This window comes from Myxocyprinus asiaticus, chromosome 15, assembly GCF_019703515.2.
Source record: "Myxocyprinus asiaticus isolate MX2 ecotype Aquarium Trade chromosome 15, UBuf_Myxa_2, whole genome shotgun sequence".
Taxonomy (NCBI): Eukaryota; Metazoa; Chordata; class Actinopteri; order Cypriniformes; family Catostomidae; genus Myxocyprinus; species Myxocyprinus asiaticus.
This window is the reverse complement of record NC_059358.1, coordinates 21,536,491-21,559,569: the sequence shown is the minus strand read 5'-3', so window position 1 is coordinate 21,559,569 and position 23,079 is coordinate 21,536,491. Positions and strand designations below refer to the sequence as shown.

General features: G+C 42.4%; 1 protein-coding gene across 1 annotated transcript in view; it reads right to left on the bottom strand.

Annotated features, from left to right (window-relative positions):
• Positions 1-9,572, bottom strand: part of LOC127453411 (uncharacterized) — a 205,747-nt gene extending 196,175 nt beyond the window's left edge. The window contains exons 1-5 of the mRNA XM_051719730.1: positions 9,555-9,572; positions 9,413-9,461; positions 8,996-9,099; positions 8,772-8,921; positions 8,444-8,590 (exon numbers count right to left, since the gene is read on the bottom strand). Of these exons, the coding sequence (XP_051575690.1) occupies positions 8,444-8,590; positions 8,772-8,921; positions 8,996-9,099; positions 9,413-9,461; positions 9,555-9,572 (468 nt within the window). The remainder of the gene's footprint in view (positions 1-8,443; positions 8,591-8,771; positions 8,922-8,995; positions 9,100-9,412; positions 9,462-9,554) is intronic.
• Between the last annotated feature and the right edge of the window lie 13,507 nt (positions 9,573-23,079).

The following is a 23,079-nucleotide window of genomic DNA, read 5'->3' as shown; positions in this document are numbered from 1 at the left end:
TTTTTTGTGCTTACAACTCCTGTTGGCGGGAGTTTGTTTTTGTGGAATATTTTTAAGGGACATTAGAATGATTACATCATCTGCTGAACTCATAACTGCTGGCTCACTGAACAATTGTCTGTCCGTCCGAGGAAACTGAACGGCTTTATATCAGCAGGAGTTTGTTTTGTGGAGGAACACACCTTCAGGACAGTTTTGTGAATGAATCTACATGTTCTTTGTGTTTATTCTGCCTATTGGCTGGAGTTTGTTTTACAGTGTATTTTCTATTATATAATTTTGCCTCACAAAACCTGTGCAGAAGCACCGGACTTGAGCAATCCGACGGCAAAGTTATCGCGGGGGTTCTCGCATGCATACATGGACTCTTTGAGTTTAGAGGGATTGACGCCAAGTTGGCGCTGTCGTGCACGTTTTTCTTTTTTCTGTTTGTTTTGTTCGGGGGGAAGTTCGGGGTTTGATTGTTGCATTAATGGGAAATGTGGTCTGTATAATCTTGCTTTTGACACACAATTAATTTTTTTCTATTATATCAAATGTCAAATGTTAATGTGAATGGGTTATCTCTCTCCACATGGAATGTGAATGGGTTGGGGCACCCCATAAAAAGAAGGACGGTTATTTCTTTTCTTAAGCATAAGAAATGTGATATAGTGTTTCTTCAAGAAACGCATCTTTCCTCACAGGAAGCTGAAAAATTTGGGAAGATATGGGGTGGACATGTTTTCTTTAGTGCTGGCTCAAGTAAGAGCAGGGGGGCTTTTTTATAGATTTTGAAGGGATGTTGCAAACCGTTGGTTCCCCTCATGATATAATATTGGGAGGAGACTTTAATTTATCGATGGACTCAATCCTAGATCATAGTGAAGCAAAAGTGTGTAAGCCCCCTAGAGCAACAGTGACACTTAACAAGATGTGTAAAAATCTTGGTCTTGTAGATATCTGGCGACATTTGAATCAATCTGGTAGGGATTATACATTTTTTTCATCAGTTCTTAAGATTTATTCTAGAACAGATTTTTTTTTTTATATCTAAATCCCTCATTCCATCTGTTGTTGACTGCTCAACTGGAAACATTTTAGTCTCAGATCATGCCCTGGTGAGTTTAGAGATGTTGCCACATACAGAGAAAAAGAAATCATATAGTTGGCACTTGAATGTATCGCTTTTGCAAAATCCTGATTTCCAACAAATGTTAAAGGCTGAAATCAGTGTTTATATGGAGACCAACTGGTCCTCAGTATCCTTGGTGGCCGAGGCTTGGGAGGCAATTAAGGCTGTTCTTAGGGGTCAGATCATATGGTATGCCTCATTCATCAAAAAATCTAAAGCACGAGAACTCATGGAGTTGATAGGGACTATTAAAAGTGCTGAAGCAGAGCTGAAGCACCGAATGTCGTCTGATGGCCTCAGAGAATTGACCCGACTGAAATACAGATATAATACTATTTTGTCGCAGAAAGTAGAGTTTTGGTTATTCAGGGCAAGACAGTCATACTTTGAGTCAGGTGACAAAGCAGGAAAACTTTTGGCTAGATACTGTATATAATGCAGAGAGAGTCTTTGTCTACCATTCCCTCAGTGAAATCTGCTGGTGGTGAAATTTTTACCTCAGCCATTGATATTAATAATGCTTTTAAAGAATTCTATATTGATCTTTACAGTTCCAAATCTTCGTCTACTTATGAAGATATTAGAAACTTTGTGGAACCATTAGTTCTCCCTAAATTGACGACTGAGCAAAAAAATTATCTTGATTCTGAGATAACCTTGAGGGGCTTTTGGGAAAGGTCATGAAGCATCAGTGTATTACTTCCTGTTGATTCAGAGTCTGGGGGATAGAGTTTCGTCTTCTCTCAAGAGATAATGGGAGAAGGATTTAAACTTGGTATTGGAGGAGAGAGTGTGGGCCAGGATCCTAAAAAGCATCAAGTCTGCATCTAGAGATGCAAGGGTCCGTCTAATGCAGTAAAAGATTTTGCATCGGTTCTACTCGACCCCCTATTGTTTGTATAGGTTGGGTCTTAAAGACACACCCACCTGCTGGCAGTGCCAAACAGAAGACGGGGACACAATACATGTATTTTGGTGATGTATAAAGATCCAAGAATTTTGGTTGAGGGTTCAGAACTTTATGAGTGAGGTGTTGAACACTGAACTTTCATTTAGCCCCAGACTCTGTATCCTGGGTGATGGGATGACTCTGGACATTGGGGACAGTTATTTAAAAAGTTGGGTCCTAGCCGGAGTCATGATAAAAAAAATCATCCTCAGGGGATGGAAGTCGGCTGGGGCACTCTCATTTAGGGAATGGTGCCGGGAGATGGGCGAGGTGGTGGAGTTAGAGTAGATGTTTTTTAGAAGGCTGGAGAAATAGGATTTGTTTGTCAAGAAGTGGGGGGGTTATTTGGCTTTTTTGGATGGTTCTCAGGGAATGGCTGTGGAGAGGGATTTGTAGTTTAGTTGGGTATGTGTTTTATTGATTTTGTTTGAATGTATATCTTGTTTTTTTATGTATTTTTTGTATTTATTTTATATTGATGATTTAATTGTTGGTGACCACAGTACTGCATGTTTGGGGGGTTTGGGGGGTTGGGGGGGGGGTGATAATGTTAATAATTCATTCCATTTTTTTATGTTGTGTTTGTATGTTTTATTTTTGGAATCAATAAAATTGTTAATAACAAAAAAAAGAAAATCAATATTTTTGTCCAACCCTAGATCCAAACGCGTGAGAGAAGTCCAGCATGTCAGTGAAAGAAACCGTGAATCCTACAGGATCAGTTTGACTCTTTCGTGCCTCATAGTAGTGTCTCTGACTGCACTGAAAATATCACGATATTCCACGATACATGGATCTAAGTATCGATACAATATTGTGAGAAAAAGTATCACGATTTGGGGTGTAACGGTATGACATCTTCACGATATGATAACCATCACAAAACTTTCCACGGTATTACGGTATCACGGTATTGAGGTGCATTGATAATATTATTAGCAGTTTAATATTTGGTTATATGTCTGATAAACACACAGATAAATATTTCAGTTATAACCAATTTTTGAACTTTATTTTGGATTTCTTACATTTTAATCCTTTAACTTTTGATCTTGAACATCAGGACACTCTTATTCCGACAAGGTAAAAAAAAAAAAAAAAGAACAAATCACAAACAGGTAAAACAATAATAACAAAAGAATTTGCAACATGTACAGTAGTCAGATGATTATAACTAAAAAATATATGTTGTTATTGTTATTTTATGATTTATGAAATTGTAAATCATGTGTAATGATTTCCCAGGTTAACACTTCAGATATACATTTGTATGCATTCAGTAATGTGTTTCATTTGTGATTTAGTTTAATTCTAAACAATACCTACTGACAATATATTATTAATCTGCAGTTTATTTATTGGCATTTTGTCCAATACTGTCTATTTTCTGCCACAGTTTCACTGTCAATTTCCTGCATACATATTGTCAATATCAATTTCCTACACACCAAAAGCCATGCACTTTGTAAACCCTATTTAGTACTATGTTTTACAAATAAAACATATTATTAGCAGTATCAAACACATTGTTGGCCTACTGTTGCGCTGCACTTAGGCAAATGAACAAACAATGTTGAACGAGTGCTTAAATCCATTTGCTGCATTTGTGAATGTGACAGAAAGCATAAACATAATTTTAGCCTACATTACAAATCATGTAAATCTACATGGAATCTAGTGTTTTTTATGAAACAGGGGGTACAATTTATTATCTTGTATACTGTATTTCCACTTATATACATCTTTGCAAATTCCGTGGGTGGTGCTCACGAAGATGGTGCTTAAGGTTTGAAGTGTTTCACGCTTGAGCCGAAACTTTTTGCGACAAACTTTACAGACTGGGTAACCATCAACATTGTTGGTGCTTTGTGAGTCTTTAACATACCAAAGTAATCCCAGACAGCAGACTTCAACTACTTTGGCGGAAGAAATAAAGTTTCAGGCTCTGACATGTCTGTATGATTCACTCGTGCTGCGCTCTGCTCATGCAGCACTTCTGATGTGCTCATGATGCGCTGCACTTGCGACACCTGCATGTCGAATGTAACATGAAGGCGCAATTTAAAGATTTATTTGATCTTGCCAAGTGTATATGATGCTGTGTAAATGTCGCAGATTCTGGATTTTAGAAAAGTTCTGAAAAAATCTGTTTTATATTCATGCAATACCTTCAATGAAAAGATTTAAACGGTATGATAACCGTCCATTCTAAAACTGAGGTATATTGTGAAACCTTGAAACCGTTACATCGCTAATCGCAATATATCGATATTTGATTGTATTGACACAACCCTACTTCTGACTAATCCATTTACCTGCCCTGTGTAACCACACAAATACCACACATACAGTATTTAGGCTTAAAATGAGACTGCCTCAGCATGACAAAATGACTTCTTCTATTATGTAAGTGCTAAATCTGTTCCTTCTAGAACACATTACCCTGATTCTGTAGCTTCCTTAGTGATTAACACAAAGAAAGCACTGTGCACTGGGAAAATGCAATGCTACCTTTAACAAAAATTATCCTTTACCCAAAGCAAAAAGACAATCTTTTTATATCTTAAAGACAGTCAATTAAATTCTGTTAAAATGTGGTCTCAACTACTTTTGTGTAACTAACACTGTGTGAGGCTTAATCTTACTATGACTCACTGACTTATCTTAGAACTTGTATCTAGTACAACTGCTGAACTGACACTATGTGTGCAACTGCAATAATTTTCTATTCAACGCTTGAGATTTCGCCTTAGTACTTCACTTATATTATTAGTTGCCTGCTTTAGGTAACTGTAATATACACAATATATGCATTTACTTGCAAGTCCTTTAGGTAAAAAATCAACTGTCAATAATATAAATGTGCATACATATGTGCAAACCGAATAATCAGTTAATTAAAGTATGTCATTTCTGTACCACTAGCGTAATCAAACAGAACTGCAAAAATATTTTTTGTTTTCAAATAAGTTTTGAATGCTATTGGTTGAACCAATGTTGCTGTGTCGGGGTGTTTGGGAAGCTCAAACAAACAAAACAATGTTTTGAAAGCACCACAGTGCTACAGTGTTTACAATAGGGCTGGGTATCACTGTCGGGCCTCATGTAGTCAGATAGAAGACAAAAGCAGGCCTAACACAGTTGTAAAACCTAACTCAGGCCCCCACATAAGTCGTAAATCTTACTGATAAATACCGCGCCAAAATCAAGCAAAGGGAGTCCAAAACAGACTACAAATCCCATGAAGCCTTGCTCACTAAAGAATCGAACTCTCAACTCCTATTGGATGAGGCACACAACAGAACATCCCTCAACCATGACATCATCAGGAGTAGAAATACCTCTGAAATGCTTCCGGGATTTGCGTCCAGCAACTTTGCTCGCCGTGTGTAGACGCAGCTCATCGCTGCTCTCAGGTGCAGCCTCGTGGCACAAGGAAGTAACATCCGACTTGAAACTGTGGCCATACAATCTCCATCTCGCTGGACGAGTTGAGATTACTCTGTGTTCCACCGAACACTCTAACGGATCCGAAGGAGACTGCCGAGCAATCCGCATCTTCATCCGTTTGCCTGCAGAAGTGAAGAGATTAAAGATTTCTCTTCTATCTTCAATCAAGTCGACATTTCTGATTTCTCCGCCAGCCCGCCGAGAATCAGCAGCCGTACCGCCCGCCAACAGAGCGAGGAAACGGCCTCCCGTCATCACCCAAGCCTCGAGGAACCGAGTCTGAGTTAAAGGACAGATGAACACACATTCTGTATCCTCATGCAATTCAAGTAAGAGGTTTACGTCTGGGCAGAGATAGAATATTATAGTGTGTTATTCTTGTGTTTCAAGGTTTTTGCTTGTACAGTTTACAGACCGCCATGTCCGCTCGTTATTAATACTCAGGGTATTAATTATTACAAATTTGATTTGTTGTATTGTGGTCCAGCCTCATTGGACTGTTGTGCATTTTCGGCATCGCGGGTGAGACCGGCAAACTGAGTTTATCCGTTAAAGAATCAAAGAATGCGGGACTGTTTATGAGCCGTCCACCGCGTCTCTGAGTGATAAACTAACAGCTGCTTTCTCTCCCACGATCGCGAAATCGGCTTTGGGGCCGTCACTTAATTCTCTCTCTCTCTCTCTCTTTCGTACTAACCACACACACACACACACACACACACACAAGCACGTGCGCGACCCCTCACAAACATTCTGGCACACATTTTTGGCTAGTAGATAGCTTCGTGATAAAGCTCAGCTTTGTCCCTAAGCTACCATTTACTGGTTTCTCTCCGCCCACATTCACGGTCATATTCCCTGGCCGGAAGTCTCACGTGACATACTCTCCACGTGAGTCACGTCCGCCATTTTATGCGCATCCCTCCTTACACACACACACACACACACACACACTTTCACACACACACCCTCATGTGTTATAGGATTATTTTGATTTCCATATCTAATCATATCACTGTTTAGTTTGTAGTTGTAAGTCGGAAGTTTATTGACTGCATTGTATTAATTATTAATTGATATTACTGCATAAATAAACTTTGTTATATTACAAAGAGAAGTGTTTTGGTTTTTGCATACACCTGCGTCCTGCTGACGGGATGTCAGTGCTCGGATTCAAGCCTTCGTTCATTGTTTTTTTTCCCGAAAATTGATATTCATCGGATGTCGATTTTCCTAAGAAAACAATCTAATATTGAGACTGTTATACTATCTGGTTATTAGTCCCTGATTCCAGGGTGGTGCCCTGTCAATGTTAATCCTTATTAATATTCTATTGATTTTTGATAATTGATAATTATCTTTGATGATTGTTGAATTTGAATGATCAGTAAGCTAGTGTTCATTTAAATTAATGTTTCATCGATGTTAACAATTTACGATTATCTTTGATAATTGTTGATTTAAAGGATTAGAAAAAGCTAACATTGATTCTCATGTTCTGTTGATTTTAATAATTTATAATTGCCTTTGATAATTATTAATTATTGCTAATAACCAAACCCGCTCCTAAACGTAGCGCACTACATTTACTGGAGCCCCATATGAGGTTTTAATGAGTTAGATTCAATTAATTAATTTAAATATTAATTAATAACTAAAGAAATAATTATTAATTATTTCTGATAGTAATACTGATCTAAACAACCAGTAAAGCCCTACATCACCAACAATGTCACGAAGCGATTATGCATCATGATACAGAGGACACGATATGATACATATTGCAATACAGGCTAATTTTGACTGAATTTTTCCTGAGCATAATTTAGCATAACAATAGTCTATAGTAAACTGTATTACAGGTTTGGAAAAATCTATCAAATTGGTCCATAAAGAGAAGAAAAGCAAAATAAAGAATTCTGTTGCCAAAAAGCAAATTACTTTTATTATTGTCCCTTTGTTCTTTCTGCTTTTAAAGTGTTTTGTGCTACCTTTACTATAGAATAAAATATTCTGGCTCAAAAATAATTCCTGTTAAATCCTTGTCTAGGATTTAACAATTTGAGTCTGAACAAAGTCAAATACAACTCACTTCTACACACTGTTCTTGTATTCATATGAAGAGTTATATAATAATCATAACATGAAACTAATTAGTAAATTTGATAGAACTCATACAGGCCATTTAAATACACAGGAAGTGTCACAGATTATAGGCAGCGCAAAATATGCAGTTAAGTTCAAGTGAAAAGACATATTAGCCTGCAGTTGCATTTCTTTGATATAAATAGTGCAACTCACCCTCGCATGTGAAATTCACGATGCCACAGGTGTGAACAAGTTTCGAAAAGTACAGGTCGGTGAAAAGATGAGTTAAATTACCAGCCACTGTTCAAAAAGTAGCTGACTTTTGGTAAATTCACCGGCTTTATCTTGACATATGCAGTGGTAGATGGAGGTTTGTAGTGTTACGCAGTACTTTAGTTTTGCAGTATTTTGATTTGTATGAGTCATGGTTTACTCCCATCTGCCAGGTTAAGGCAAATGCCAAAATGCACATACATTTTAGATATTAGTTTTGCCGGTGGTAGCAAGAGTCTCATCCAATTTAAATGTGATGGTCTGCTACTGATCAGGTGATCAGCCAACTTGCATCACATGATAGACGTGATTGGCTACACTCTCAAAGTACTGCATAATATTGATATGCACATCGGAAAGCTGAACATGATGATTGTGGCATCGATAATTTGAACACAGCCGTAGTTTACACTTTTCAGGGAAATCAGCCAACAAATGACTTACAGACATTGTTTTTATATATATATTTGCCACTGCATACAGTATTAAGCTGGGATAGGAAAGTATTGTAACAGAAAATACTACACACTGCATTAAAATGCATGCAATCTATTTTAGCAATGACTTGCCTCATTGGCCTGATTGTCCATGGTGTTGAGCATTACCTCAGTTCCTTTACTAAAGTATTGAACAGCCTCCATGCCTGTATGAATCTGTCCCAGGTACATGTATTTACTGTGGCCCTCATTTGGACTGAGCTCCATGGCCTTCAGAAACATGCACACTGCTGTCAAGGAACATAAAGCAAAAATACACTTATACTGTCTTCAACAAATGGATAATTAAGACGAGATGCTCCATGTGAACAGCACAGGTATACATGTACATAATGCAATTGACTGTATTGAGTGATTTGTATATCAAAGACTGTCAAAATGTGGTGGTGTGGATAAAGGATATCTGTTTGGCTTTCTCAACATCTCCCAGCTCAGCGCATATGTTCCCCAGCACATCCAGGATGGTCAGGTTAGTGGGTTCAATGTCCAGTGCTCGCTCACAAAACAGCCTAGCCATGCCAAAGTCAAAGTTGTCTATACACTCTTCAGTCTAGGACAGAGAGACTACACATCACAGTCTGAAAGCAGGCACTAACTTATTAAAATAATAAGAACTTATGTTACCTTTTCCAATAACTGATCAATAGTGAATTTTTCAGCTGTTTTCTTCTTGGTCTTTTCCTGCATCTTGGCTTTCATTCTCTCCTGTGGTGCCATCATCTTAGCAGCTGAGCATCAAGCAAATTTTATTTGGACATTGAAACAACCAAATCTCTTTGTCCTCAAAGACACAGTAAATGTCACTGACACGTGAAGCAGACACCATGGGTACACAATGCAATGTTTGCATCAAACTGCATATGAAGGAATGCTTTTCAAAACAAGCAGTGGTGACTAGTGCACAGTCCAGTCTATAATAAGATACAGGTTTAAAGCATGTGATGTGGTAAAAGCCAAAATTGTCATGAAAAATAGGTGATGATGAATTAATAATAATATGACCAGACAGGTTAAGACTAAACATTTCTAAAACTGACATACTTCCATGTTGTCTGCTCTCTTTTCTTTTAGATTGATTTTTCTTTTTATACTACCTTCTTGTTGTATTACCAGTTTGTATATTTCTGTCACTTTGTAGGGTAAAGTGAAAGTTCAGTCTCCACTTGAGGATACGATCACTTGCCAGCGTGACAGCACGCATGGTCTCCAACTTGAATCAACAGTGTTGACTTCCTGCTACAGCTACGACACCCTTTTAAAAATAAAGGTCCTTAGTGGATTTCTGTTGCGTCTCTGTGTGTGTGTGTGTGTGTGTGTGTGTGTCTTTTCTCTAGTGTTAGGTTCAGGTAAAAATTTCAACTAGCATGTTTTTTAGTTCACACGTTATATCAGCACAAATCCAATCCTAATTTCTACCCTAAAATTAGAAGAATGTCTCATCATGTGATCGATATTTAAAGGTGCACTCAGTAACTTTTTGTTTTTGTCATCTTGGACTTACAGTGACACTTAGTGGTGTGGATGCAGCATCATTCAAAATCATTCGTTTTCAGTTACAAATGCCATTGTAGATATTCAAAATTCACAATCAGCCATGACTAATTTAATCCAAGAGTGAAATTGTCCAATAACAAGACGATTAATTAGATTAAGTTAGTATCAGAGATATTTTAGCTGAGACGGGCCACTATAGTTAAAATGAATGGGAGAAATTGGAACACCCAACATCAGGTAACGATCAACGGATGAAGAAAGGAAGTCCCGTCTCACTGGTAAAAGACATCACCTGTCAATCAACTCGGCAACGTGCTTGCGCATTATATATACAAGCTGAGAAAATTTTGTTTTTTAGCGTAATCTAAGGTAAAGAAGCACAATTTATGAGACCGGTTATGTCCGGTTTTACTGCTGATTTGAAATATGTCCCTTGATTGTAATCTTGACCAACCGTTTAGGAGATTTCTGTCTTTTCCCATTCAAGTAGACAGGAGCTGCACTGGCATGACTGGAAACAGACCTTTTTCACAGACTGTGATGACACATTTCTGCCTTATTTATTAGCGTAAATCTTGCCATTTTTTTATATTATACATTTATTAAATATTGAATGTAAATTTAAAACATTATGCTTTGTGTTATATTACCCTGGAATTAGTTTTACAAAATGAATGATCACAGATGCGAGGATGTTTCTATTACAGCTGCTGAGAGAGTGACAGTAAATTTGGCATCTTCTCCCATTTTACTGTCTTAATCCACCGCTCTCTGTTTTTTGTTTTTTTCCTCTGCTGGAAAGTTATTCAAATGTAATAGTGGGTTTTTTCTTTTGGTCTAGGAGCAAATGGGTAAGTGAAAATAATATTTGCTGTGATCTCCTATTCACACTCATTCACCGCTATCGAAGTTTACCCTGCAAACCTTTACTTCCGCGTTCCAAAACCCGGAGTGTGAAAAGGTCTATAGCTTCCCCAGAGCATTCCAAAGGTAGCTGACATTGGACTGACTTGCAAGAAGACTTTGGTAGTATTCAGTCGGTCATGTGATGGCAGCCCCCATGAGGGCGCCCCTGCCCCATGTAGAAAAAAACAGCTTTTATAAGGTTACTGTTAACTAGAGTCCTTATCTCATGTGAGTGGTCATGATTTTATACATATGTTTCAAAATTATAATTCATTTCTTTAGGAGTAAAACTTTTTTAATGGTTAAAAATTAGTGCATCTTTAATTTCTGTTACGTGAAAATATACAAAACTTTGTTTTTTTTTTAAATATATAATGATATTGTGTAAAATAAGTTGCCTCATAATTGCTGGAATTCACTGTTCTCCAATCAAATACATATAAAGCATAATGCATGGAAGTTTAACTAAGCTACTCTGCATCTAAGGGGCTACATTAGATGCATAAATGTTTGTGCATATTTACTTCAAAATACATAGGAAATATATATTATCAAAGAGAAAATATAATATTTTCTGACATCAGTCTTTGCGCTGTGAGATACTTTCTTATATTATATATGAATTATATGCATACACTGGTAAATTTAAAATTACGTACCATCTGTGTGAATGTATGGCTCCCTAATCTCATTATTATATAACATTGCTTATTCCAGCTCACTGTATGAAGTTACTGTTTACAAAGTTTTGGTAGCCCAGAAGAACTGCTGTCTATAGTCTCTTCGCTCAAATTGCACTGAAACTGCCCAAAAAGTGCTGTTTGTGGGGTTGGAACACCCCGTTTTCCACAAATTATTGGAGAGTGAGGCTTCTTTAAATTTCCACCAGATTGCTGCATCAGGAAAAACACAAGATTGTATATAAATGATGATAATTCACGGGTCACCGTCATTGTTATCGCATCTGCTCTATTAGACTCAATTGACCCGCAGCAGCTGTTGTTGGTCTTATATTAACTTCTTTCTTTTTTTTTCACTAAGAAATTATGTAAACTCTGATTGTAAACTGCTTTTTTAGTGCAGATATGAGGTCAAATGTGATCTAACAATGACCTTATCTGATCAAGACCACCATATACAATATAACAGGAGGAACAGATCCCGTCTCCACAACTGCAGTCCATGGACTACTGTTTGTGAAAGGATAAGTGAATAAAAATAATGTCATACAGCGAAAATTATGTCTTTGCATTTATTTTGAATGTAGTAAATAATATTGTTCAATCAAAAACAACTGTTGTTATGTTTTGATATGGAATATGCTCATTTTGAAGTAAGAATATTATTAGTTATTGTATGTGGGTTAATAATTTAAGCAGTAAAGACACATATTGCATGTTTAGTGGTAGTTTTTATTTTTATATATCACATTTCTTAGGCTTTAGAAGTGTGTTGAACATGTGAGAATGTGTATTCATCAACCTGTTACATGTCCGACATAAACAAACAGGCTCATTGAACCATGTTTAAACTTGTTTTGCTTATTTTTCAGAAGAGAACCCACATCATTTCTTCACTGTAAACCATAGATAAACCATTTATAATAACTTTTATTAACATTAAAATACATTATTACATTCTATAAAGCTTAAAAGACTATTAAAACTGCAGCGCCGCAATCCATCATGATGGCGCCACGGATGGCCGCCTGGGTGTGGAGCGCTCCTATTCTTTTGTTATTTTGTTTGTTTGTCCTGTGTTTAGTAATCTTTTTCCAGTCAGCTTTAAAAAGGGACTGAACTGCTGAACATTCGGCAGCATATACCAGACAATCTTTTCCCGGTTTTTGAATATTCGGACGCTTTGCTGGACATTTTAGTTGGAGGCGCAGCTTTGCTGTTCAAGAGATGCAGGCAAGGGAGATGAGCAGGCGTGCTGGTCAAGCTCCGTCGGCGCGGCTTTCAAATAGTGTTGCCGAGCATTCATCTAGCAAATCTCCACTCTCTTCCTAACAAAACAGATGAACTACATCTCCTCACCCATACAAACAAGGACTTTTCAACGCTTCACAGAAACCTGGCTGAGTGAAGCCATTCCAGACAGTGCATTACATCTGCCGGGTTTTCAGCTGTTCAGAGCGGATCGCATCGCGGATTTAACGGGGAAAACGAGAGGTGGTGAAACATGCTTTTACATCAGTGAAAGTTGGTGTACAAATGTAACAACCTTAAAGAAGATGTGCTGCCCTAATTTGGAAGTGCTCTTTATTAACTGTAAGCCTTTCTATGCACCACTGGAGTTTTCTTCGTTTATTCTGGTGAGTGTTTATATCGTGCCAAATGCGTGTGTGAGTGCTATGCTGCAACAGCTGGCTGATCAGATCACAGACAGGGGACAACAATACCCAGACTCAGTTATATTCTTGGGGATTTAAAAAAAGCAAACCTCACACGTGAACTGCCCAAATACAAACAGCACATTACATGCCCCACCAGAGACAGTAATATATTGGATCATTGCTACACAACAATAAAGGATGCATATCGCTCTGTCCCTAGAGCAGCTTTGGGACTCTCTGATAACTGTCTGGTTCATCTTCTTCCAACCTACAGACAAACTAAAATCAGCTAAGCCTGTAGTAAAGACTGTAAAGAGATGGATCAATGAAGCAGAGCTGGAACTATAAGCTTGCTTTGACTGCACTGACTGGAGTGTTTTTGAGGCTGCAGCCACCGACCTGGACGAGCTCACAGATACTGTGACATCATATATCAGTTTCTGTGAGGAAATATGCATTCCTACTAGGACTTATTTAACATTCAACAACGACAAACCATGGTTTACAGCAGAACTCAAGCAGCTTCGTCAGGCCAAAGAGGATGCTTACAGAGTTGGGGATAAAGTCTTGTACAATCAGGCCAGGAACACACTGAATAAGGAAATCAGAGTGGCTAAAAGAAGATACTCTGAGAAACTAAAAAACAAGTTTTCAGCTAATGACCCTGCATCAGAGTGCAGTGGCATGAAACAACAGGACTCCTGCCCCCAACCCTGTGGTGAACCAACAACTGGCTGACAACCTGAATGTGTTCTACTGTAGATTTGAAAGGCCCAATGTAACACCCCACACCCGCTCTGACCTTCACTTCACACAAACACCAACACCTCCTTCAACCCCCCTCTTCCCCCCTCCTGCTACTCAACCTGCACTTAAGATCTGTGAAGAGGTGGTGTGACATGACTTCCGAAAACAAAAGATAAGGAAAGAACAGGGCCCAGATGGCATTTCACCCACGTGTCTTAGATCCTGTGCTAACCAGCTGGCCCCCATCTTCACACTGATTTTCAATAGATCACTGGAGCAGTGTGAAGTCCCATGCTGCTTCAAAAACTCAATCATCATTCCTGTCCCAAAGAAACCAAAAATCACAGGACTTAATGACTACAGACCTGTCGCCTTGACGTCTGTGGTCATGAAATCATTTGAGAGACTGGTGTTGGCCAACCTGAAGGACATCACTGGACCCTTTCTTGATCCCCTTCAATTTGCTTATCGAGCAAACAGGTCTGTGGAGGATGCAGTCAACATGGGATTGCATCATATCCTGCAACATCTGGACAGACCAGGGACATAGGGACAAGGATCCTTTTTGTGAACTTCAGTTCGGCTTTCATCCCAGCTATACTCCAGACTAAACTACAGCAGCTCTCTGTTCCCACGTTTAACTGTCAGTGGATTACCAGCTTTCTGACGGACAGGCAGCAGCTTGTGAGACAGGGGAAATTCACTTCCAGCACCTGTACAGTGAGCACTGGTGCCCCACAGGGATGTGTGCTCTCCCCACTACTCTTCTCCCTCTACACCGATGACTGCATTGCCATGGATCCTCTGTCAAGCTCCTGAAGTTTGCAGATGACACCACTGTCATCGGCCTCATCCGAGATGATGATGAGTCTGCATACAGAAGGGAGGTTTAACAGCTGGCCATCTGAAGCTGAACACGCTCAGAACGGTGGAGATGAATGTGTTGAGGAACACCCCAACACTTACCTCCTTCACCATTCTGAACAGCACTGTGGCAGCAGTGAAGTCATTCAGGTTCCTGGGCACTACCATCTCACTGGACCTGAAGTGGGAGACCCACATTGACTCCATTGTGAAAAAGGCCCAGCAGAGGTTGTACTTCCTCCGCCAGTTGAGGAAGTTCAACCTGCCACAGGTGCTGCTGATACAGTTCTACTCAGCAGTCACTGAGTCTGTCCTCTGCACTTCAATAACTGTCTGGTTTGGTTCAGCTATGAAATCAGATATCAGAACACTACAAAGGACAGTTCGGACCGCTGAGAGGATTATTGGTTGCCGCCTGCCCTCCCTTCAAGAACTATACACTTCCAGAGTGAGGAAAAAGGCTGGAAATATCACTCTGGACCCCACTCACCCAGCCCACTACCTTTTTGAACTGTTGCCTTCTGGCTGACAATTCAGAGCTCTTTCAAAAATCTTTCAAACAGGGGCCTGGGTAGCTCAGCGAGTAAAGACACTGACTACCACTGGAGTCACAAGTTCAAATCCAGGGTGTGCTGAGTGACTCCAGCCAGGTCTCCTAAGCAACCAAATTGGCCCAGTTGCTAGGGAGGGTAGAGTCACATGGGGAAACCTCCTCGTGGTCGCTATAATGTGGTTCACTCTCGGTGGGGCGCGTGGTGAGATGTGCATAGATGGCCTGCACACGTGCTATGTCTCCATGGTAATGCGCTCAACAAGCCATGTGATAAGATGCGTGTATTGACGGTCTCAGATGCAGAGGCAACTGAGATTCATCCTCCACCACCCGGATTGAGTCACTACGCCACCACAAGGACTTAGAGCGCATTGGGAATTGGGCATTCCAAATTGGGGAGAAAAAAATATAAAAATCCTTAAAACAAGATCAATTTGATTTATCTTGTTTTAGAAACAACACTGCATAAGATATTTAGGTTTTTCAGAGAATGTATTTTTAACATGTGTATTTTGTCTTACTGTACTGGCAGAGTTTTTATAGTCAAAACAAGTGAGAAAATCAACCAGTGCTGAAGAAGTAATCCAAAGTATTTAGAATACGTTACTGACCTTGTGTAAGCTAACGGAATACATTTCAAATTACATTTTACAGCATGTATTCTGTAATCTGTAGTGGAATACATTTCAAAAGTAACCCTCCCAACCCTGTGTGTGTGTGTGTATATATATATATATATATAAAGACAAATTCCTTGTATGTGTAAGCATACTTGGCAATAAAGCTGATTCTGATTTCCACCATTGAAATCTGCTGCTCGAAAGAACCCGAAAGCGCGCTTTCCTGCAGTATCCGTGCAGTGGGTAGCACCACAGACATATAAATACATAGACACCTCATTGACTGCTGGATTGTACGTCAACGTCGTCGCCACTTGCCATATTGGACCTGCCAACTTGCCATAACTCTCAGGCAGCTGTATTGGAGAAAAGATGCCTGACTCCTGTGAAGCTTGGGGCTGTACAAACCTTTGCACAATCCAAACCAGATCTCTGGGAATTACCTTTCATAGGTGAGACTGAACAGTTGTTTCTGGTTGTATTTGGTCATTGGCTCCTGAAGTTTGCAGATGACACCACTGTCATCGGCCTCATCCGAGATGATGATGAGTCTGCATACAGAAGGGAAGTTAAACAGCTGGCTGTCTGGTGCAGTCAAAACAACCTTGAGCTAAACACGCTCAAAACGGTGGAGATGATTGTGGACTTCAGGAGGAACCCTCCAAACACTGTCCCTCCTCATCATTCTAAACAGCACTGTGGCAGCAGTGGAGTCATTCAGGTTCCTGGGCACTACCATCTCACAGGACCTGAAGTGAGAGTCCCACATTGACTCCACTGCGAAAAAGGCCCAGCAGAGGTTGTACTTCCTTCGCCAGTTGAGGAAGTTCAACCTGCCACAGGCTCTGCTGATACAGTTCTACTCAGCAGTCATTGAGTCTGTCCTCTGCACTTCTATAACTGTCTGGTTTAGTTCAGCTATGAAATCGGATATCAGAAGACTACAAAGGACAGTTTGGACTGCTGAGAGGATTATTGGTTGCCCCCTGCCCTCCCTTCAAGAACTGTACACTTCCGGAGTGTGGAAAAAGGCTGGGAAAATCACTCTGGACCCCACTCACCCTGCCCACTACCTTTTTGAACTGTTGCTTTCTGGCCGACGCTTCAGAGCTCTGAGCACCAGAACCATCAGACACAGGAACAGTTTTTTCCCCCAGGCTATCCATCTCATGAACAGTTAAAACTGCCCCTTTGAGCAATAATTATTGTGCAATACACAGCTGTCTTTTTATATTATCCAACACATCCTTCCTCTTCTGCCATTACATTCCCTTGCACTGTATATAACCGATTTGTATTTAGATTTGCACTACGTATGTGTATGTGTGTGTATGTATGTATGTATATATATATTCATGTATATGTATATGTATATATGTATGTATATGTATGTATATATATATATATATATATATATATATATATATATATATATATATATATATATATATCTGTATATATATATATATAAATATATATATTGTATTTAAATTTCCCTAAAAGGGGTGGTGGGAACCTTGGGCACATAGCCCGGTCGGGGTCTCAGGATCACGTGAGAGTAACCCGGACCAAACTCCAAGCACGTTTCGCTGACAGATTACGCTTTCAGGTCACCTACCCTCTTGATGGAGGTGAGCGCAGTCAGGAGGGCAGTCTTCAAGGAGAGTGCCTTAAGCTCGGCTGACTGCAAAGGCTCAAGGGGGCTCTCTGTAGACCCTGAAGAACTACAGAGAGGTCCCATGAGGGAACGAGGCACGGTCTGGAAGGGTTCAGCCTCCTGGCGCCTCTTAGAAACCTGATGATCAGGTTGTGCTTCCCTAAGGACTTACCATCGACTGCGTCATGGTGTGCTGCTATGGCGGCAACGTACACCTTCAAGGTGGAAGGGGACAGCCTCCCTTCCAACCTCTCCTGCAGGAAGGAAAGCACTGATCCAACTGCGCATCTCTGGGGGTCTTTGCGTTGGGAAGAACACCACTTAGTGAACAGATGCCACTTAAAGGCATACAGGCGCCTCGTAGAGGGGGCCCTAGCCTGAGTGATTGTGTCCACCACCGCAGGTGGTAGACCGCTTAGGTCTTCTGCGTCCCGTCCAGGGGCCAGACATGGAGATTCCAGAGGTCTGGGCGCGGGTGCCAGAGGGTGCCCCGTCCCTGAGAAAGAAGGTCCTTCCTCAGGGGAATTCGCCAGGGGGGAGCTGTCACGAGGAGTGTGAGGTCCGAGAACCATGTCTGGGTAGGTCAGTAGGGTGCTACCAGGATGACCTGCTCCTCGTCCTCCCTGACCTTGCACAGGGTCTGTGCAAGCAGGCTCACTGGGGGAAACGCATATTTGCTTAGGCCAGGGGGCCAGCTGTGTGCCAGCGCATCTATGCTGAGGGGAGCCTCGGTGAGGGTGTACCAGAGTGGGCAGTGGGAGGATTCTTGGGAGGGGAACAGGTCCACCTGTGCCCATCCGAATCGACTCCAAATCAGCTGGACCACCTGAGGGTGGAGTCTCCACTGTCCCCTGAGGGTAACATGCCATGACAGCGTGTCCGCAGTAGTGTTGAGGTTGCCCGGGATGTGAGTGGCTCGCAGCGACTTGAAGTGCTGCTGACTCCAGAGGAGGAGATGGCGGGCGAGTTGTGACATACAACAAGAGCACAGACTGCCTTGGTGGTTGACATATGCTACCGTTGCCGTGTTGTCTGTCCGAATCAACACGTGCTTGCCCTGGATCAACGGCCGGAACCTCCGCAGGGCAAGCAGAATTGCCAACAACTCGAGGCAGTTGATGTGCCAATGCAGTCGCGGGCCCGTCCAGAGGCCGGTGGCTGAGTGCCCTTTGCAAACAGCGCCCCAGCCCATTTTGGAGGCGTCTGTCATGACCACGACGCGCCTGGAGACCAGTTCTAAAGGAACACCTGCCCGTAGAAATGAGAGGTCGGTCCAAGGGCTGAAAAGACGGTGACAGACTGGAGTGATGGCCACGCGATGTGTCCCGTGGCGCCATGCCCATCCCGGGACACGAGTCTGGAGCCAGTGCTGATGCGGTCTCATATGCATCAATCCGAGCGGGGTCGCCACTGCCGAGGACACCATATGCCCCAGGAGCCTCTGAAAAAGTTTCTGTGGAACTGCTGTTTTCTGTTTGAACACCTTCAAACAGGCCAGCACCGACTGGGCACACTCGTTTGCAAGGCGCGCCGTCAAGGAGACTGAGTCCAACTCCAAACCAAGAAAAGAGATGCTCTGAACCGGGAGGAGCTTGCTCTTTTCCCAGTTGACCCGAAGCCCTAGTCAGCTGAGGTGTGATAGCACCAGGTTCCTGTGTGCGCACAACATGTCTCGAGAGTGAGCTAGGATTAGCCAGTCATTGAGATAGTTGAGAATGCGAATGCCCACCTCCCTTAACGGGGCAAGGGCAGCCTCTGCGATCTTCGTAAAGACGCGAGGAGACAGGGACAGGCCGAAAGGGAGGACTTTGTACTGATATGCCTGACCCTCGAATGCAAACCACAGGAAGGGTCTGTGTCGAGGAAGGATCGAGACGTGGAAGTACGCATCCTTCAGGTCTACCTCCGCGAACCAATCTTGATGCCTGACGCTTGCCAGAATGCTTTTTTGCATCAGCATCTTCAACAGGAGTCTGTGTAAAGCCCGGTTCAGTACTCGCAGGTCCAAGATTGGCCGCAACCCACCACCTTTTTTAGGTACGATGAAGTAGGGGCTGTAAAACCCTTTCTTCATCTTGGCTGGAGGGACAGGTTCTACTGCGCCCTTCCGTAGGAGGGTAGCGATCTCCGTGCGCAAGGTGGCAGTGTTTTGCTCCTGATGAAGGTGAAGTGAATACCACTGAACCTGGGCGGGCGCCTGGCGAACTGAATTGCGTAGCCGAGTCGGACGGTCTGGCTCAGCCATCACGACGGATTGGAGAGTGCGAGCCACGCGTCCAAGTTCCGCGCAAGGGGGACCAAGGGGTCAACGTCATCGGACGTACCGGCAGGTGGGGCCTTGTGGCAGGGTGGAGCTCGAGGTGCCACACTATGTCGTGGCCGTGCTGAGTCTAGGGACATCGAAGCACTTACCTGGCTCCTCGTGACCAAACCCCGGAACAGTCTGGGACGGGGGAGGAAGAGGCCTGTCCTCGTAACCTGTGGAGACTGCCACATCGGGGCGGCTGTGGGTTCCCTCATCCCTGGGTCGCCCGTCTCAGGGGCGCTTTAAGGACCTCCGTGGGTTCTTAGGCGCTGGCTGTGAGACGGGTGGCGTCTGCTTCCTGCGGTGGGCTCCACACCGGGGCCGGGCCGAAGGGGCTGCGGCGGAGCCGGTGGACCTTGGCTTGGTGGACCTGCAGGAGAGCCATGGTGTGCAGGGCAGAGGTGGCTTGTCCAGCAGTGCTGTAGGCTTTAGCCGTCAGGGATGACGTGAGCCTACAGGGCTTGGACGGGAGCTTAGGGCGTCCGCGCCAGGTTGCGGCGCTCTGCGGGCATAGGTGCACCGCGAGCACCTTATCCACTGGGGAAATCACCGTATAGCCACTGGCCGCCCCGCCATCGAGGGTAGTGAGAGCGGGGGAACTGCGGAATCGGGGCCGGGCAGTAAAAGGTGCCTCCCACGACTTTGTCAGCACCTCGTGCACTTCCAGGAAGAATGGCACTGGAGCGGGGCGTGGCTGCTTTGAGTGGTGCCGCGAGCCTAGGAACCAATCATCAAGCCGCGAGGGTTCAGGGGAGAGCGGAGGGTTCCACTCTAACCCGACGCTCGCGGCCGCCCGGGAAAGCATGTCCGTCATTTCGGCATCGGCCTGTGACTGGGCAATCGTCTCCGAAGGGGGAAGCCCAGCTGAGGCTTCTGCATCCGACTGGACAAGCCCGTTCTCCGATGCTGCGCTTGAGAGCTCATCATTTTCGTGGGCTCTGAACAAGAAGCCAGACTCACCGTGAAACAAGCCGGCAAACTCATCCGGGAGCCCGATTGGGGCAGACGAGCGTGCTGGGGAATGGGAGGTCCGTGGGGGGATACCAGGCGGAGACGATCCCATTGGGGTCCCCAAATCACCCCCAGTGCAGTAGGTAGAAGGACCAAGGTGGGGAGCTGCTGGGGTGGCTTGCTTTCTTACGAATGCAAGCCGTGACTGCAACGTTGCCATGGTCATGTTCTCGCAGTGAGAACATGAACCATCCACAAACGATGCCTCCGTGTGGGTCGTGCCCAGACACGAAAGACAGCGATCATGACCATCCGAAAATGAGAGATAACGACCGCAACCAGGAATAACACACAATCGGGAAGGCATCTTTACAAAGACGCGTCTTTAAAAAGACGTTCCGTGTGTGCCGCTCTTTTAGAGAAATATATACTCTTTTAGAGGAGGAAAAGCTCTTTCAGAAAATATACTCTCGTTTTTCTGCCGAAGTGCCCAGGGGCATTCTCTGCAGTGCACCAGTGCAGAGGAGGGAGAAGCCGCTGAAATGCGCCGTCAGATCCAGCAGAGGTGAATGAACAGTAATATTCAGCTCAATGAGCATGACCATTCGGTTCCGAAGAGAAAATCTGAATGAGTGGTTGCATACCAGCTCCTTTTATACCCGTATGTCCGGGGGAGTGGCATGCAAATACCACTCGCCAATTTTCATTGGCCTTTTATCAAAGACCAGAGGTGTCTCGGGCTCCCAAGAGTGACCCCTAGTGTCACTACATCGACACAACGTCGAGTGAGTGACAGATAGGGAACTTCATCTTCATCAGATGAAGAAAGAAAGTCATATATAGCTTGGATGGCCTGAGGGTGAGTACATTCTCAGCAAATTTTCATTTTTGGGTGAACTATTCCTTTAAGTGTTGTGTGTCTCTCTGTGTGTTTGTTTTTTAGGGGGCTGGAACAACAACCCTTCTGCAGACCAGTTCCATGGCATTTTCTGCCATCTCATGGTCCGGTGCGGTGTCTCTCCAAGCACTTCAGGAAACGTGGCAGCACAGGATGAGACCGTGTCCCTGTCTGCCGTTGAGATGTCCTCTGCTCTAACAGCAGAAGAAACTGAAGAGCTTCCATCCCCTTTTGTTAACATCTCTGCAATTGTGTGTGGCCATAGCTACCTGCCAATCCGCTTTGGTAGCCTTGTGGACAATGCCCTTGTGTACATATCAGGGTTTGTCGTTCGACAGATTTTGAGAAATTATTATTATTATACTATTATATTATTGTACTATTCACTACTCACTATTTTATTTACTATTTCTATTTTGTTATTGACTGTATTATACTACTCTTTATACTACATATACTATTTGCTATTATCAGTCTATTATTGGTATTATACTATTGTATTATATTATACTACTTATACTATTATATTATTGTACACTACTCACTATTATATTTACTATTTTCTTTTTTATTGACTGTATATTCTACAAGTTATTTTATTGCTATAAAAATACAGAAAGCAGACTTACTGCCAGTGTCTCACTATTTGATTTGTATTTGCCGATTTTGTTCCATTTTTCTCAATGATGATCAATTATTAGTACTTAAAGATGCACTATTTCTATTTTTTTTTTTTTTTTTTTTTCAGTATTTCAAAGTGAACGAGCTGTGTTCTGACCTGGAGCAGAAGAAAAGCTAAAATGATTGGGTTGAAAACAGAAAAAGCTATTTCCACAATGAAAAAACTTTATTCAAATTTCATGTACATTAAATTATATTATATTAGGCACGTCTCCACAATTATTAACCAAGAAAAATAAGCTAAATCTATGCTTGACAAGCTTGAGTTTTCACAATTCCTGATGACATTGAATAATTTTCCAAGTTTAACTATCGAGATTCTAAGTAACTGGAGACAGAACTTTTTTGTACTCCACGTAGATCATAAACCATTGGAATCGGTTGAGGAATGTAAACGTTATTGTGCTTTTTATCCATTAAACCCGCAGCTCCCCGTTTACTTGTATTTGTTTACGATGCAGTCTTGCCTGGTCCAATATGGCGGACGCGTTGACGTATCACAGCAACGGGCCAAAGCGGCCAATTATGTATTATGTATTTATATGTCTATGGGTAGCACGTTATGCCAAAGCAAAGTCGTGTGATTGATGTTTGAATCAGCCAATCAAGCCTCTCCCACAGTCGATGTCACTAGAACCTTCTCGATTTGAACCAATCACTACTCTCTCACAGAGTCGAACTTGAGGTGGAGGCA